The sequence below is a fragment of the Haplochromis burtoni genome, unplaced genomic scaffold, assembly GCF_018398535.1.
Source record: "Haplochromis burtoni strain Fernald_Lab_line unplaced genomic scaffold, NCSU_Asbu1 Contig_182, whole genome shotgun sequence".
Taxonomy (NCBI): Eukaryota; Metazoa; Chordata; class Actinopteri; order Cichliformes; family Cichlidae; genus Haplochromis; species Haplochromis burtoni.
This window is the reverse complement of record NW_024582543.1, coordinates 944,899-963,773: the sequence shown is the minus strand read 5'-3', so window position 1 is coordinate 963,773 and position 18,875 is coordinate 944,899. Positions and strand designations below refer to the sequence as shown.

General features: G+C 40.0%; 1 protein-coding gene across 2 annotated transcripts; it reads right to left on the bottom strand.

The window, feature by feature from the left end:
- Positions 1-1,754: 1,754 nt before the first annotated feature.
- myo1hb (myosin IHb) lies at positions 1,755-17,777 on the bottom strand. 2 transcript variants are annotated; one of them, XM_042225799.1, is made up of 32 exons: positions 17,691-17,777; positions 11,716-11,877; positions 11,216-11,331; positions 9,795-9,993; positions 9,614-9,694; positions 9,279-9,458; positions 9,087-9,185; positions 8,893-9,006; positions 8,704-8,775; positions 8,500-8,619; positions 8,154-8,221; positions 7,962-8,067; positions 7,776-7,856; positions 7,611-7,702; positions 7,419-7,513; positions 7,181-7,227; positions 6,916-6,996; positions 6,722-6,827; positions 6,490-6,607; positions 6,259-6,372; positions 6,084-6,160; positions 5,934-6,002; positions 5,731-5,815; positions 5,447-5,609; positions 5,281-5,364; positions 4,619-4,712; positions 4,333-4,388; positions 4,089-4,224; positions 3,917-3,987; positions 2,472-2,569; positions 2,246-2,345; positions 1,755-2,170 (listed from the first exon to the last, which is right to left on the bottom strand). In XM_042225799.1, the coding sequence occupies exons 1-32, from the start codon at positions 17,700-17,702 to the stop codon at positions 2,144-2,146; spliced, it is 3,123 nt and encodes a 1,040-aa protein (XP_042081733.1). In that variant the 5' UTR covers positions 17,703-17,777; the 3' UTR covers positions 1,755-2,143. The 2 variants fall into 2 exon arrangements, with proteins under 2 accessions (XP_042081733.1, XP_005934746.2); XM_005934684.2 differs by lacking the exon at positions 17,691-17,777 and adding an exon at positions 12,947-13,120.
- Between the last annotated feature and the right edge of the window lie 1,098 nt (positions 17,778-18,875).

Sequence of the window (18,875 nt, the reverse complement as noted above, 5' to 3'; positions counted from 1 at the left end):
GTACAAGCATCTGTTTAATCATCAACAACTGGACAACATTTAAGGCTTAACCTTCACGTGCCTCCTTTCAACGATGTCTCGCGTCACACTAATCACACTTGAAAAGATTTATAGTCACATTTAGCTAAAGATGCAATGCATCTACAGATATGGAGATATAAAAGAACAAATGTTAACCATCTTCAATAAAACACAATAGAGTATTTTAGTTAGTGGTTCTCTAGTGCGGGCCTCTAGTGGTGGGGCAAAGTGCCTCTGCAAGAGGGCGTGAAATAAAGTAAAATAAATAACTGATCAAGGGAGAATAAACAAAGAGTTTGCTAATGGTATCTTGCTATTTATTTCTATTTACACGTTTACAAATGATTAATACAAAAATTGGGTTTGGGGGCATGAACCCACATGAACATCACAGCCTGCAATTAAACTAACTTACTAACTAACTGAAACAGTTTTATGCATCCTGATGTGCCAGAATCTTGAACCACAGTTCAGAGACAGACAGTTTTATAGTACAGTGGTCCCTCGTTTATCGCGAGAGTTACGTTCTAAAAAAATAACCCGCGATAGGTGAAATCCGCGAAGTAGCCAACTTTATTTTTTACAATTATTATAGATGTTTTAAGGCTGTAAACCCCCTCACTACACACTTTATGCACTTTTCTCAGACAGACATGAACATTTTCACGCTTTTCCCTCTTGTTTAAACACTCTCAAAGTTCAAACCTTTGTAGAAAATTAAGTCCAGTATTATAGAATGAAACCAAAAACACCCGCAGGCGCCTTTGACGGTGCAAAAATCTTTCATCGACATTGTTGTGTTTGTTGGGGAGAAAACTTACAAACACACAGTACAGCACTTCAGAGTCACACTGCTAGCGATCAAAGATTTATGTAAATTTGACAAGCTGAACGCGCTCTGTGCAGGAGACACGGCACGAGATTGATTGACAGTGGTCTACAGCCAATCAGGACGCAGAACACAAAGCGCTGTAAAATAAGGAAAGAAAAGGAAAGAAAAAGCATGCAAAATTGCGCACAAAATATCCGCGAAACAGCGAGGCCGCGAAAGGTGAACAGCGCTATAGCGAGGCACCACTATAAACGCAGTAGCTGTAAAACTGCTGTAGGATCATGAGTCGTCCAGTAGAGGGAGCTCCGGCCTTTGAAGTTATCACACTGACGCACATTAATAAATGGTAAATGGTAAATGGCCTGTATTTATATAGCGCTTTACTAGTCCCTAAGGACCCCAAAGGGCTTTACACAACCAGTCATCCACACACACTGGTGATGGCAAGCTACATTGTAGCCACAGCCACCCTGGGGCGCACTGACAGAGGCGAGGCTGCCGGACACTGGCGCCACCGGGCCTTCTGACCACCACCAGTAGGCAACGGGTGAAGTGTCTTGCCCAAGGACACAACGACCGAGACAATAAGGCAATCTTCCGATTACAAGGCGAACGCCCAACTCTTGAGCCACGATCACATTAATGACCAGGAAGTCAAGCTGGTCCAGTGGCCTCCTAGACTTCTTCAGTCTGCGTGATGTTATCATTATGTTGATAATAACATATCTAAGAAAAACAGGTTAGAGAGTGGCTTAATTCGTATCTGAGACTGTATTGACTGAGTTAGTGTGCTGTAAATGTACTTCAGACCTGTGTAAGAGCAGCATGTACTACATAAACATAATCTGTACAATTCATTGGAGTTTCCTCTGCTAGAATAAACCATAATCTGACGATATTGCCACAACAAGGATGTTTTTAATATAAAGGTACAACATGACTGAGGTATTATAAATGTTACAGTCATGGCTTTGCACACATATATTTCTTTACTGTTATCAAGTAATTCTATGAATATTTTGTATATATAATACAGTGTACATACATGAATCTGTTTGTTTACATAGAGATTATTTCAAATCCAAATATCATGAACAAGGAGAGCTGCTGACATTGTAAGTAAGAACTTTCTACAGCTAAGTTATTGGCAGCATTTGGGTAATAACAGAATATACTTCATTGTATAACATTTTAATGAAGATGCAAAAGTATTACAGGATTACAGGGTAAGCATGGCTGTCGCAACTCTGAGGCTTAAGGAGCACCATTAATCCCACAGCACTGGCATCTTCATCTTGACTTGGTTTTTGTTGACTCCTAAAAACACAAAGAGCTCAGTCAGTTGCTCATGTTTTCAGTAATAAGTTGTCATTGTCTGAATTACAGACTCACCACCATCAGATGGCCGTTCTTTGCCCTGTAGACCATCGACTCCTGGCCACTCTTGAAGTCGACAAACCCCTCTCTGCCCGGCTGAATGTCAAACCGCACGCTGCATTTAAAAAATATATATATATATATAATTATTTATGATTATTTATGATTTTTATTATTTATGATTTTTACCACTTTCATATTTCAAATTCAAATATTGCCACACATGATGCAGACTCTGTACCTGCCCTGCACCACGTGGATGCAGTTCTGCTTGTTAACAATAACACTCAGCTTAGTCAAGGCTTCAAACAGGAAGTCACACTGCAGAACCAGATCACCCTGAAAGGACAAATCAGTGCTCTGTTAAATGTTGTGACTTTTCCTCTGGAATCTAAATGGCAGACATGAACTGCTTTAATTTATGGTCTCTCCAACAGTTTCTTTAGACATATTTGACGTACGCTATATGGACTAAAGTACCGGGCGACACCTTTTAATCTTTGAATTCAGGTGTTTTCAGTTCCTTTACCACAGTCAGCTTTTACAAACATTTGTGAAATAACAGGTTGTTTTAAAGAGCTCACTGAATTCAAGTGTGACACTTGTGTGATAATAGGACCCAACCATTGTAACAAGTCAGGTAGTGAAATTTCTTTCTTCCTAGATATCCCAAGATCAGCTTTATTAAGTATTTAAACAAAAGTGGAAGCATTTAGGAAATATGAATGTTTGTTTTTGTCACTGAAAAGTCCAAATTTCAGATTGTTATTTTAAGATTTTGACTTACCAATTCAAATTTAGGCTGAGTGTTGGGCTGAGAATTACTAACTCAAACTACTGAGAAATTTTTTTTAAACTGACCCCAAAAAACAGACCAAAACCATAAAAATTTGGGTTCTTACATTAAAATTATGAGATAGTAATACAAAATTTTGACTTACGGGTAGGGAAAATGTTTTTTGAGTCAAAGAAAAAAATTCAGATGCAGAAACAAGCTTCCATAAGGATCAACAGTGACTCATCTATGACAGACTGTATTAAGTTACAGAGCAGGTTTGCTGGGGCTCGTGTTCCATAAAATTTGCCATTGTTCTCCTGACTCAGTAACTGCAATGCTCCAAACCTCCTCTGGGATTAACATCAGCACAAAAACTGCACTGGGAGCTTCATGGTGAGGGTTTCCATGGCTCCTCAAGCTGTAATGTGTAGTTAGCCCAGTACTTTTGTACATATACTGGATATTTTTCATCTTAAATTTAAAGACCTGAAAGTGATCATTATAAGAAAAACACTCCAAAATGTTTTTAAATGTCCTTGGTGTTTTAATAATGGTGCCAGCGGTTGTGAAGTCCAGACACTAAATGATTCACATCATTTTCATATTCATTAAGCTATTTAGCGAACTCTTGTGTCCTACTGATTGAAGGCATTATCACACTGGAAGAGACCACTGCTTTAGTACAGAAATGTTTGACCAAAGGGTAACAGTGACCACTTAGAACAACTTTGTACTGATTTGTGGTAATCCTTCCCTGGCCCTCCCTACAGCATGATCTTCCACATCCACTCACTTTAGGGTTTAACATTTGAGTTTTGTTTTTCATTTTATTGGTTGCCCATCTGTAGAGTATAAACGGTATAATGTTAAAACTTTTAAGATGGCTGTGGACAGCGGTGTGCAGGTACCTTTTGCTTGCTGTCATCACACGTGACATGAAGAATCAGGAAGTTGTCACTGAGGTTGCTGACTGACACACCTTGCAAAAACAAGGTTAACCTTAAAATACTGATAAAATAACTGTATGTTTATATACTGCAGATAACAATGTTTTCTTTGTTTTATCTCCTCACTTGTTACCTTTCAGTGAGCTGTAATCTATCCGCTGTTTGATCTTAGCCTCTTCCACCAGGTAGGCAGCTTCCTGGGTGAAGATGAGCTGCCGGAGTCGAGGTCTGAACCCGTTCCTGTCGTACTTCACCACAGGTACGCTGTACTGTGGAGGTCCCGCTCAAAGATCAGAGAAGGTGAAAAAACAAACAAACAGACAACCACACACACGTCAAAGACAGTGTGCTGACTAAATACTAATATTATAATTTACCTTGACTTTCTCATGTTGAATCATCTGAAGCACCTTGATGCTTATATCTTCTGCACCTTAACAAAGTGACAACAGTGAGAACAGCAATCGCTCAGTCCATCATATATTTAGCAGCAGGAGAGGGTTTGCAGAAACAACAATAATTGCCAGTAAACAAGTCCATGCATTCGTCAAACTGTAGCAGATTAGTGTTATATATTCTGTCTTCCATTTCAAATCACATAAACTACTGTAGTCTTATCTATTTTATGCATGTAAGTCCACTTTAATAGTACTGTAGTCTTACAGATCCTGGTGTCTGCGAATGGTCTGCACACACTGAAGGGATAGTTTTCTTTTTTCCCTTTGAACAAGGCGCTGGTCTGTGCTTTTAACAGCAACTGCAAAGAAGATGTTAAACAGAGAGTATTTTAAGATCAACCTTGGAAATCTGTTGCACAAACTGCTTCCAGAAATAACACATCGTGTCATGATGTAAAGAAACCCAAGAAGAAATGAGAAACAAAGTCATTGACATGTATCAGTTTGGAAAGAATTACAAAGCGATATTTTTGGCTTTGGGACTTCACTGAACCACAGTGAGAGCCACTGCCTAACATGTCAACCTCTGGGTGGCTCAGAAAAGTAACCAAGATAAAGGTTTTGGAGTGGTCTAGTCAAAGCCTGAACCTTAATCCAACCAGTTTTAGGTTTGGGAGCAATGTCACATAGAGACAGGTGGATTAGGAGAGATTTTTTGCCCTAATAAATGGAAAAAATTGTATTTACTCAAGTTATGCTTGTCTGATACTAGGATTTCTTTGATAATCTGAAACATTTAAGTGTGACAAATATGTAGAAAATCAAGAAATCAAGAATGTAGGTATAAAAACACTGGTGACAGGCAGAGCAAGTTTAGGTTATGTTATACATTTATTGAACTTCCTGCTCACGTACGACGGATTGTACCTGTGCTTTCCTTTGGGGAGTGATCCCTCGAACGTACTTCCTCACCATGTGGCGAATGTAGATCTTCTTCAAGACCTGGGAAACCTGGAGGATGAACAGGAGTGTTGAACGGGCTCTGTTATGTGATATTACAAAAAATGCAGCCTGACATTTAAATATCACTCACTTCCTGCAATATAGGAGGAGGAGTGAGCCAAGAGTCTTTTTCCAGGATGGTTTTGGGAAGGTTTTCCTTGAGCCGCGTGAGGTAGCTGTGCCTCACAAAGGTCAGGTACTCGCTGTTGTCAGTGCAGGCCGGTTGATGTCTATTCATGAAACCTTTAATGAACCTGGAACAAATCAATAGATCGGTAACCTCACTTAATAAAAGTTCCCAAATGGCTCTCTCACAGCCATTACACCCACCTGCAAGCATCAGCAGCCATTTAACTGTCAAACATGTTAACTTACTTCTTGATGACCTTGACAGCCCATGCTCTCCTCTGACGTTCCCTCCTAGCCATCATCCCTCTCCAGCAGGTCTCAATCTTTGTGGCTATTTTGATTAGACAAGTCATTGTTTGTTTAACGTGTTTTAAGTGTAGTAGGAGCTGATAAATCAAGATGGTTCTGGACCATTAACTAATAGGTTATAAACAAATGTCATGGCCTACCAGCCTCTCTCTGTTTTAGATAGTCTCCTTTCACCTTGTAGCCTTTGTACTTTGCCTGAATCCTTGTTGCTGCAGTAAAGGTTAAAAGGTTGAAAAGGTTGTTGATGTTTACTATAGAAACAAAAATAAATTTTCAGCGCAATATCTCACCCAGCTTGTGTTTGCAGACTTGAAAAGCATCTTCTGTTGCAAACAGAGTTCTCGGGTGGCGGATAAAAATCTTTGTCCTTGCGATGAAGGCAAACAGAGAGATTTCCAAAAATGTCTTTTTCCAGGTTAGTCAGCAGTACCCATCTGAAATATGATACTCATCCGTTCTGCCTACCTTCCCATCTTGTACTCATCAGATTTATAGCCCAGGTGTTTGATCAGACACCTCACACCTTCTGCTGCAGTTCCTTTCCAGTTGGGCCAAGTGTCAGGACACAGAGGTTTATACCTGAGCACAGAAGGTTAGCAAAAGACAAAAGAATCCTGATTTTTGTTTTTGTTTTTCATTTTGCATGAAAAAGATTAACGTAACTAACTGAAGGTTAGAGGAGTGCCAGCGTGCTACCTCTGGAGAAAGATTTCATATTTGCGACGATAAGCAAAACCAGCACGCCTGACTCTCAGGTGTTCCATCAGTCCCAGGTATTTCACCTGATGCCTTACCAACACGTCATCAAAGTGTCCTGCAGGAGACACCACAACACTAAGAGGTCAGCAGCAGCATGTGCTGATTAAATCTAGACTGACTAGGATGTCTCTTTATAGAAATACCAGATTTTTGATACTCAAGGCCTCACCTGGCTGCTTGGCTTCATTGGGTTTAATGCAGCGGACGTACCAGGGTTCTTTCATCATTAGGATCTCAGTCAGACCCACCAGGCTATTCTTAAACTGAGTCACTACCTGAGGAGTCACAGGAAAGTGGCCGATTACTCCTAAATTCACTGACATTGGTGAGACACCGAGTTTCTATATCTTGTATTGCTCTTACAGTTTCAGGTCTCCTCTTGCTATCCGGTTCAGTAGAAGGAAAACAGTGTTTGATGATGGCGTTCTTGGACTGCCGCATAACCTAAAGAGAACAGGAAAACTGTGAGCATCTAAAAGGTTAGGCAGTTACACATTTGTAGGCATCATTTCAGTTCCTGTTTGCATTATTTAATAGGGTTACTAGAAGTCACGTTTTTTGTAATGAGGAATCACCATCCACCAAACTGTCATCTTTACTGGGTTAAATTACATAACAGTTAAATTACCTCTTTCCCATTTCGATACAAAAGATCATTGTTTTTGTCCAAGAATCCTGAAAGTTTAAAGAACAAAAAGAAGCTTCAAGAGTGAAGCTATTTGCTCTGTAGTACGTCTGTAAACATGCAGTCAGTTCACCGGGTTTATGACACTATAGATGCATTTCAGCATTTTTCTGTTGTTACACTGACTAATTCAGTGGCATTATAACAGAAAAAAAAATATCAATAGTATTTAACGTCTTACCAACAACACAGTATGTAACTTCCCCAGCGTAGTGGAGGAGGCGGAAGTCTCCTCTTTTCAGAGTTTTCCTCGTCTTTTGGTCTGCAAGTTTGTGTCTGCAGGAAATGTAGTTAGTGTAGATTTGTATTATACTTGTAGTTTGATTGTTTGTTGACAACATTAATTCACCACATGTCACCTGTAAAAACTCACGTGACAAAATGAGGGTGGCCACCAATCTTGTCCTCCATCTTTTCCAGGAAGGTGAGATCTGTGGCCTCTCCAGGCCGCAAACATTCCTCATCCTATGAGAGGACAGCGGGAATTATGGCATGTTTTGGTTCATCAGCACAGTATTTGATGTGATGCCTTTTTTACCAGTAAAGAAATGATTCCTCTGAATTTCTCCTCCACGAGATCACAGATGATCTTGTTGTTGAAATATGGCACAGGTTCCCACTGTGTAAAAGAGAGAAAAAAACAGAAGAACATTATATTCTTCTTGTAAATCAGCTGTTCTTGAGCCCACATATGTGAATCAAATTGACTGAATAATCGTATTACTTCGATTCCTTCCATCTCGTACTCCTCCTGCTCTGATTTCAGGGTCAGCTCGATAAAAAGCTGCTGCAGCTTCTCATTGCAGTAGTTGATGCAAAACTGTTCAAAGCTATAAAACAGAAATTAGTCATTGTCACTGTCTTTAATTTGACACCTTTTCTACTGAAGAATCAGTCTCTCTGTGCATGATCTCACCTGTTTACACTGAAAACCTCAAACCCATAGATGTCCAGAAGGCCAATCACGGTCTTCCTGGAAGAGTCCTTTATATAGAAGTGCACATATAATAGGACAGGGTTTTAACACTGAGATCAGACATGCTGTAGACAAGCACTTCTAAAGCATTTCAAGCTCATGTGCTGACTTTACTTTGAGCCAATAAAATTACACTGTGCCCAAAAAGACTGCCAGATATTCAAATCAGATGTTTGCAGATTCAAAATCTGTCAGTAGACTACCTCAGGACTGCTTCCTAACCTTGTTAGCCCAAATCACTCCCTCTTTCTGTGAGAACAATAAGTTGGGTTGCTTTGTTGCTCACCATGTTAGCTAACGACTCATTGATCTTGTTGACTAGCCAGCTGAAAGTGCGGCCGTAGATGGCTTTGGCAAGGGCATCCCTGGCATACACTGCATGGTCCACAGAGAAAGGACTAAATACCTTTAAGATCAGAATAATGTCAATTAAGGTAATTTAGCATTTCAAGCAAGTTAAAATTATTTTATAAGTTAATGTATATGCTACCTCCTCTGATTTGGCTTCGATCTTTCTGTGGGTTAAGCCCTGTTGTAGCACCTGGTTAGGAATCCCCAGCAACTGCAACCAGAATAGAAAACCAAATCATGTGGCATCAAATTTCTTCGCGGTATCATCAGAAAGTTGCATGGAGGGGGACAAATTGTTTATACTACCTGCTGTTTTCGTGGATTTTACCTTTGACACCCATTGCATCTCCTGGTTGTTGTTAAGCATGGCGTATCCTCGAGCATCTGCCTCGAACTTTATATTTCCCATGTGGAGCACGCTGGCAATTATTCCAAAGAGGTTCTGTATGAAATCCAGAGATAAATGGTTTTAAATTAATCTCCAATGCAAAGACTGTACAAAGACTTAATGTGCATCCTCACCTCAATGTCACTTTCGCTTAAGTCTATAACAGACAGGGCCTTCCGTACCGTCTTCCAGTCACTTTTATCATTGATAGAGCTGACTTTGGCACAATTCCCCTGAAAAAATCAATTAAAAAGTTCAGTAAAGATGTCGGCTTTTTGGGGGGGGGGGTTATAAGCAGCATGAATGTAGTGCATTATTTCCCTGACCTGCACCAAGTAGCGGTAGTGCTTGCAGTTTCTCTCTAGACCAAGCCAGCGGAGCAGATCTTCTTCTCCTCCTTCCACCAGCTGGTAGAATATATGGAAGTTTCTTTCTCCGTGGTTCTGGTGGACCACGCGGGACTTCTCCAGCAGGTAACTGAGAATGTGACCCCCAACTGCACCACCCTGAAAGTGAAAAGGTAATCTTTAACATGTAGTAAATGCCTAAGGTTTTAGACACGAGTTTTATATTTTTGTTTTGTTTTTGTTTTTTATAATTTGGAAGACTAAATACCTAAGGTTTCACCTTAGGCATTGCAACATGATTTAGATTTGTCTACCTGGTGGTCAAACTGGATGTCCATATATTTTCCAAAGCGGCTTGAGTTGTCATTCTTCAAGGTTTTGGCATTTCCAAAAGCCTGAAATTTGAAAACAGAACAAGGAAGAAATTGTGTTTTAAAAAAACTGCACAGGATCTTGCATAGCAGAAGCTTTACCACGTACATCCAGGACACTGACCTCAAGCACGGGATTGGAAAGAAGCAGTCTGTCACGGACATTGTTGAGGACTTTGGTACTTGGACAGCTGACAGCATAGAACTGAAGGATTTTCTTTGAGGCCTCTGTTTTTCCGGCCCCACTCTCCCCTGAGATGAGGATGAAGTGGTTGTTGAACTCAGACATCATTGTGCGGAAGGCATTGTCTGCCAGCGCATAACTGAAAGCACAGCGAGAGGTCAGAGGCCAACAAAATCACATTTTTTTTATTTTTAAGATGAGGCAATCCATCAAGTCAAAGAGTTCTTTGAAGCTGAGCTATAATGCTTTTGTGATTGTCAGCATATTCACAGTCATATTGCTAATATGAAACTGCATTTCGTTGCCCTGTACCTGTGCATGTGCAATGACAATAAAGTTGAATTCTATTCTATTCTATTCTAGTCTATTCTAACATGGTATTTCTACCAGTTACATGTTAACGGTGCTCAAGATTTAATTTTACCGTACTTGTATTTACTAATCACCAGAAAATGCAATAACTGAGGCTGATTTAGTCATATTGTATCTCACATTAATGTATTACAATCACCCAGTTCAGTCTTCTGGGGACCATCAATGTCCATTCGGTAATTGTCAAGATGGTTAAAGTCTATCAACCAAATGTCAACTTTGCGTGATCTACAGGTAGGTCAGGGATTTGCAAAGACAGTAGGATTCATTCATTTGCTAGGAATCATAAATCCATTTGTTCTTTCATTTGCTGAGATATTTTAATATGGAATAAAGGCATGTCAAATAAATCTGATCATTAAGAAACTGAATTTTCACACGAAGCTTTAGAACAGAATTAAACACATTTACAGCCTGGAACAAAAAATGGTTTGGGTTTCTTTCTTGTGGCCAGGAAGAGGGAGGTCTGGACTCTGTTTATACTGCTAGGCCTAGACAAGAGGCAGAAAATGGATGGATGAACAGATGGATGGATGATGGTGGATGTCAGCACAAGTGACTAGATCTTCTAGCTGTTGCCCTCAGCTAAATGGAGCCACTTTACTGAAGCACAGCAGTGTTTGTGGTTTTGTGATAACTTTTTGAATACACAGTACCAGGGTGGATGAGTCCAAACTGTAACCTTAACTATGTGATAAATAGTATGGATTGCAGTTTGAAATGTCTGTGCTCCTTTTTTTGTCATGAATGAAACAATATCAGTTTACGACCCAGTCTACAGAAGCGCCTTGCTAACCAAACTAGGTAGCGTTAGCTGATCCCTTAAACACCACCCTGTTCTCTAAAACATGATCAAGTCAAAGTTGTCAAAGGTCAAAAGGCCGATCTGAAGTTTCAGAGTGCTAATCCACAAACCACTGACGTCACGGTGGCTAAGTACATCTTTTATGTACAGTCTACACAAATGACATGCCAGAAACAACTCTTACATGTGAGGCGGCAGCTCAAAGAAGTTGACTCCCATGTAGGTATCCATTTGCTTCTTGCTGTAGATGTCTAACTCTTTATATGGGTTGACTGAGACGAGAAGAGTCCCAATGTAAGTCTGTGGAGAAAGACAAGGAAAATAACTTATGGTCTGCAACTCTTGCTTTTGATGATTGTTTTCCTTGAACATTACGTGACATTATGAGAAGGTTCCTGGCAATGTGCTGTCCATGTAGCTTAACAATGATAAGTAATTTTAGCAAAAGAAATAAGTTCAGTTAATCACTTGTCATGACCCAGTGGGTAGCACTGACCTTTATAGTGCTCACTCTGCAAATGAAAAGAACCAGAGCTGCTGATTCAGCAACACGCAGAGCCCGATTCAGCAGAAGACAACGCAGCATTAGGGCGTTGTGGGGTTGAAGGTTGAGGGCATAATGTTTAATTAGAGTAAGCGAAAGTGAAAGGCTACCCAAAATGACACCACACAGGAAAGACTCACGTAAATTAGATTCTCGTGGAACCGTTTCCTCAGGTTGTCCAGGCAGGCAGTCTCACTCGTGTAGGTGTCCAGGAGAACAAAATCCTGGATGCCAACGCGATCCCGGGCTGTCAGGGAGGCCTCCATGTTTCTCAGGATACGATTACACCGTTCCTCCAGGCTCTAGGCCAAAGAAGCAACCCATCAGTGAAATTAGATACAAAAGGGGTATCATGCTCATTTTAGTTTAGTTTAATGTGAGCAAAAGCACCAATGCCAGTATTATCAAACCATTAATTTACAAAACAAATGAAAAACCATCTGCAATGTTTATCAGTCAGTTTACTGGCGCTTAGTTTCATGGCTTTTACTTGGTAGAAAGATGATGAGACAGGTGGTTAATGTCTTTATCAGTAAGAAGGCTATAAAACCGATGAAGATTCCCACATCTAGCTGTTTAAATTGACAGCGACCACAACCACTCTAATGACTGATCCATCTTTAATTTACAACAGAATGTTTCCTCATGCAAAATCGTGCAAAATCTCCACCCCTCAGGCACTGCACCTCTCGATAGGATATATGGTAAATGTCCCAATGGACACCTAATTTCCTGAATGTTTGTCCCTATATCTGTGACTTCCAGTCAGAGCCATTTCTGGCCTTGGCCACATCCTCTGTGCTCATGATAAATCTAAATTCAGCCACCACTATCTAATCTGCTGCTGTTTCTTTTTAAGAGCCATTAATCTTGTTCATGACAGGGATATATTGAGCACCAAAAAATCCATGTATCCTAAATAGTAAGCTGATAGTAATGCTAAATGCCTCTTTAAAAACACAAGACAAAATAAAAGAAAAAAGATATTAAGCAAAAGTTGACACAAATATAAATCTGATCAACTTCAAAAGCCCACGGGTAGTAACATTTATTTTAGTATGCATAAATACAGGATATGTTCCGCTGCTTAATACACAACGAATTTTATGCGAGGTAAAACGATCAGCAATGCACTTTAATTACGGTGCTGCGATGTTATGAAAGAGCCGTCCAGCACTGCGCTTCAGTAGTTCAGCTCTCATCACTGCCAAGTTGACCTGTCACTAAGTCAAAGTAACTGACACTGACAGTCTCCAGTGAAACAAGCTGCTGATCTACTGACCCAGCAGAAATTCACATCAAAATAAAATGAATTATGTAATTATGAGATCATTAAAACACAGAAAAGATTGTTCGCATAAAGCTGCTTACCACTAAGATCCTCAGTGTGCGTGCCTCCAGGTACCTTTTCTGAACTGAGCTGAACATCTGGGTTTTATTGAAGGGAACACAGGAAACTCTGATAGATTACAGTCTCTGCTTCCTTCAATAGGAAACCATCAATAATATAGTGAGTGCGCAACAAAGGAAGCTTCGCTCCAAATATGTATCTGTGTGCGGGGGCGTATGTGTAGATAGATGCAACATGGGTGACAAATTAAAGGAAAGACTGAAACCCTTGACCCCGACAGTGTCAGGACCCAGTGTTTCTGTTATGGGGTATTTTGGTGATGTACTTCAGGTACACTTGTTCCCTTGAAGGGAAGTGTTACATCTTATTTTTGTTTTGTTTTTTTAATTTGTAGTCTCCTTTAGGATGAAAATGCTACATCTCTCCAGCAATCCATTGGGTAGATGCATCAAAATCAACCCAATTCAACAACTATGTGAGACTTTAAACTAACGTGTTACATGCAACATTCCTGTAAAATCTTCCTTTAATTAGTCCCTCAGTTTTCTTGTACTACAAACTTGATTATTGCGTCCATCCTTTAAAAGAAATGGGGAAAAAAACTGCAGAAAGGTATACTTCAGCAAAAACGAGGCGATACTAATCACAGTAAACAACATCCATCCATTTAGCCATCCAGCTGCTTGTCCAGTTTTAAGGTGGCAGTGGTGCCAGAGCCTATTCTTGACGTCATAGGGTGAAAGGCTGAGTCATCACAATAACACAGGCCTAACTCAGAGTGACTATTAGAATCGCCAATCAATCTAGCATGCATTTCACTGGACAGTAAGAAGAAGAATGAGTAACCAGAGAGAATCCACCTTAAGCAAAATAATGAATTTAAACTTAACCAAAGTCAGCTATATGGTTTAATGACTGCAAAGCATGTAGAAGAGGGTTTTTTTTAATAGTGATTGACAAAATTAAGATAGCTGAAAAAATGTCTGCAAAACAGTTTCCAGTTTTAAAAAAATATATATATATATTTTATCAGAAACATTTGTAAATATGCTTCTGTTTAGTTTCTATCAGACTCTGATTTAAGACAGTAGACTGAAATATAACAGCAGTAGTAGTAAAACCAGAAACTGCAAGGGCAGTCTCCTGTTGTTGGCACTCTGTAGGCATCTGTTATTGGATGTTTCACTGGGCAGCGAGTGCAGGGCAGGGATTTTCTGCCACTCAAAGGAAATCTGACCTTTGCTGAACACAAATCAGGCAGGAAAACCGAACTGTGCTGCAAGAGGATGGAGAAAAAGCAAAGAGGCGATAGATAACAGGTTGGCTTTCTTGGCGCACTGTCATCTGATTCAAACTGGACACTAAAAAAACAAAACAAAAAATGTGTAAACAAACAAAACACAGCAAGCTTGTATGAAATATGAAATGAGCACCTATTGTAAACATCACATTTGAACAGGAAAGTTTATCTGACTGGTTGACCATCACCCGAGAGGGCGCTCCATTGTCCCTATTTATCCAGTATGGTGCAGGATCCTGTTACCCAGCCACAAAGTGGCAGTTAGGCTCCTGAAAGAGATAGCACTCCTCGTGGGCCATTGACTGACACCGTGCATCACCCAGGGCAACACACATTTAAGGGGCTCCAGGTGTCTAAAGAAACCCGACCTTGAACAGGCCTCCACCACACCGGTCAAGTACTGTACCTCCTCTGTTGGTACTGTTTCACACAAGCAGCCGTAACAAGCCACAAAGCCACAGCGCTATCTTTGGAAACGTTCTTGCATTTCTGGCAAATAAAGATTTTACTAAAAATGCATTACTCATGGGGACAGTAAGCAAACCTTTTGTTTATGGCGGAACAAGTGAATACACAATTCACAGCCTTTTAGCCAACTGTTCACCTTGTCCTCTAACAGAGGAGATACTCTGTTATATTGATACGGATTAGCATATAGTGTCCAGTATTTACTGCCCGTATTGGTAGAGAGAAGAGCAAGCAAGTACTGCGTATCTTTGATGCCTCTGATATTATACAACACATACAGCATATGGTTACAGTTGCACAGCATCATATTTAGTAATAATTTCTGGATTCTGTTCAAAACTGCATTAAGTTTTCTTTTCATCCTGTAACTTTAACTTTAAAACATGTCTTTACCCTTAGATGATTTATGTCTCGACACCATGAGAAATGCAAATGCATGAACACAAACACACACACACACACACACATCCACCACATCTTACTTGAAACCTATTTTAGTCTTTTTCTACACTCCTGGGGGAAGTATCGGCCTCTCAAGGCACTAAATGTGCCACTTTGCTGAGGAAGTCTTATGAGGCGTGTTTAGAGCTTTTTTGCCAAAAAACAAAAAAATATTAGAAAAAAAACTGTGAACTGCTCAATCAGCTGAAAAGAAGATTAATACAGGCTGTGTGAGGGGGGGGGGGAACAAAAAACAGGGATAGCTATTACACCACCATATTCTGTGCCAATAAAATATTTGATATTACACAGTCGTCTTTTATTATGCTGGAGTGATCATAATAATCATAACACATCTTTAACCCTTAGAGAGAGACCAAATTTTTCTCATTTTGTCTAATTTTACTGCTCCAGTCATACAAACACTGCATGACTGTGGCTTTGACACAACTGCATCCAAGTTTAGTTACCTCCTTTACTTCCAAAGGCTTGTGCGTCATTGTTGGGTCAGTCTTTTGTGATGAACTTGATAAATCCAAATGTCGCTGAACTTCAGTCCACATGTATGTAAGTCGGGCAGACACAGCCCAGGACAGCAGTTTTAGTAATTGAAGATTTCTTCCATAGTGCAGTTTCTTCAAGTGAGCACAGGTACGTAACCAGTAATCGATTCTCTGCTTTGATGCTCATTGGTCTCTAATCCACATACTGGCTTGGAGCTGTCCTGTTAACACAACTAGGGACAGACTGGCTTAAGAGGAGGAGGAGGTGGAGGTGGAGGAGGGTGGCACTGCTGCTTCCTGCAGGGCTGGAGTCCCTGCATTGTTGGTAATGAGGCCGTAATGAGCTGCCTGGCTATGGAAGGACTGGTCTACTTAAACTTTCATGGAGCAGGCAGCAAACACTCATTCAGCGCTTCACCTGAGTGTTGAACAGCTATGCTGTGTGTTTAAGGAAGATAGTGCATGCATGTAGATGCGTGTGTGCATGACTGTGTGTGCATGACTGTGTGTGCATGACTGTGTGTGCGTGTGCAGCTATGTAATACAAGGATGCAGTAACTTTATCCACCCAAAGACCCCTTCTCACCCTCCTCCCCACAAAATTACAGTGCAGGTATTCGATTACTGATCTTTGATTAGGCAGATGCATTTCAAACTAATTACTTGGTGCTCTATAGAGAGCGGATGATCACACCAGTTTGGAAAAAAGTTTTTAAGTTACACTTAAAAATTCTAAACTGATTTCACGTGATTATGTAAAGCAACGGCACTGATTTAATAAAGTTCCAATTACTTTTTGTTAGCTGTTGAAAAAATAAGGAGCCGAGAGCTGCAAAACATATCTGTAGTTAAATCTTAAACAAATATTTTAATGTGTTTGACCACTTTTTGTTTATGATTAAATTGACATTCACCGCATGTGGCTAAGACACCGCTCCACCCTAAACAAGCCGGCAGGAAGGAGGTGTATGTGTATTTAATTTAATTTAATTTGTGCAGCACCAGGCTGACTGGAGAGAGATGATGCTGGAACTTGCACCAGTGAACATCCCCAAACTTTCCGATACACTGAGCAGTTTTATCATAATAGATCACATCTGCTGCTTCGGCGTCTTCTTTTTCCTTTGGGTCAGCTGGCTCGGTTGTGACACGTGTAACGTTGCCCTCTCATTCATTCTCTTTAAAATTTAACATTGCTTCCTCCAACCATCAACAAAGGCATCTTGCATTACTACCTGAAGATCGGAAGAATCGCGCGGTGACATAAGAGAGCATTCTGGTAAAATGGCCATTAACATAATGTAATCCATTATGCAACAACTGAGAGATTTCTTTGAAGAGGATTCCTTATACACTGTGCCACAGAGGCCATGTCTTATGGAAAAATGACAACTCCTTTGCCATTTTATTCCTGAAGTGATTAATTTTGTCTCACACACAATTATGGTTGAAAATATTTCTTTCAAATACTTTTTTTTAGCATTAAATCAATAAAGAAGTGAGAATATGTGTTTGTTTTCAATTGGATGCCTGACATTTAAAGTGCAATTTTACACCTTACAACAAGAAAACAGAGATTTTACACTATCTATCATATGTTGTACAAGCAGGAGCAGTTCTTGTTATTTAAAGTTGCTTACTGTTATTGCCAGTGTCATAGCTGAGTTATAAAGCAAGCCTTGTTGATAAGATTCATTGCATCTCTTCAGCAACTGAACCAAGGTGATAATTCAGAATGACTCAGATCTGGTTTCTAAAGATTTGAAGGATGAGTGACCTCAGGTATCCTCAAAACACTGTTTGTTCAAATAAATGCTCACACACTATTAAACATTCAGATAATTCCTTATTCGTGTAAACAGATTGCTGTGACCAGGGCAGGACTCTGAAGGCCAAAACCAGCTGTGAGGTTATCAGTTTTAGAAGAGTTGCCTTCAGTGACACAATAAGTGAGCAGCAGCAAACTGTTTAAGGTATTTAAACACGACTGACTCTGCTAAAGCGCTCATAGATCTGAAATGTTTTGTCTTTTTCGTAGATTTCAAAGCTTACCTTTTGCTCCATGCTGCAGTTCGCTGTGCAAGTCAGAGAATCTCAGCTGAGATTTTGTACTGCTCTGCGTGAGCCCGAGCACCCAGCTGACGAGGGGACAGTGTGGCACACTGTATATTCTACCTATACACTGTATTTATGGCCGTCCCATAATGCAGCAGCCTCAGCATGTCCTCACAGCGTCCTACTTTTCAACAGCTTTTATTTTCAGGTTGGCCTTATTAACTTACAAGGGTACTGAGAACTGAAGGAGTCAGCTACTCCCAACAGTCCGAACTATTCAAGAAGGTACTCTTTTACTTTTTAACCCAGCAGCTGTTCAAGTTTCACAACTAGTGTAATGTTTTCTATGTATGCAACATTTACATTTCAGCACTGTTATTTCAATCAAAGGTGATGAATAGTCTACTTAAACCTGTACTCAAAATGCAACCCTGAGCCCAGAGTCAGAGGAGCAGGGGGCCTGAGAAGTAGTCAAAGCTTCAAAAGCCCTTAGCAAGCCCCACAACAAGATGAAGAAGAAGTCATAAATGGGTTTCTTCTCAGTGAGCTTCTGAAAATAAGCAGCATTATTTGACATGATGACAATGTGAGTGAACAGACAGCAGCATCCTTTCTATAGCATGACTGGCTTTTGGGTAGAGGGTGACAGCACAGCCTACTGTCGGCCACAGGTTATGACAGATACTCAGCTGCTAATGACTGAAGCGCAGAGCTGGTATAAATAAAGTTACTGTTGTAGGCTATATGATGTCACCTTCCTCTTGCTGAATCAAAGAAAGTCTTTGCCTGGCTTTTAGCTCCTATTCTTTCATAATAATAATAATAATATTGATACTTAAAGACCACAAATTTAAATTTTGATGACCACATTAAAATCTATAAGTAGGCTATATGAGCTTTATTTTTCAAGTTTATGTGTTTGATTGATTGTAGTGCACTGTAATTATTTGCAGTAACAGGAAAAAGCCTGGCTCGGTGGGTTTGTTTTTCTTTATATTATTACTTATAAGAAAATGTGCCGTTTGAACGAACTCCTGAGAACCGAGCTCTTGTCTGGGATGCACTTTTTAATTTCTCTGGTATAAATCTGAGATTAGCTGGATCTAATCCAAGCAGGAAATCGTTGCTTTGTCTTAAGTGTTTCCCAAAATGTGTATATTTTACCTCACAATACAATAACAT

Coding starts and splice junctions, on each gene's coding strand:
- myo1hb (XM_005934684.2), bottom strand. CDS start 13,003: ATGTTCAGCTCAGTTCAGAAAAGGTACCTGGAGGCACGCACACTGAGG. Junction 8,620..8,703: donor TCGAAGCCAAATCAGAGGAG/GTAGCATATACA, acceptor CTGATCTTAAAG/GTATTTAGTCCTTTCTCTGT. Junction 2,570..3,916: donor GTGATGACAGCAAGCAAAAG/GTACCTGCACAC, acceptor TTGTCCTTTCAG/GGTGATCTGGTTCTGCAGTG.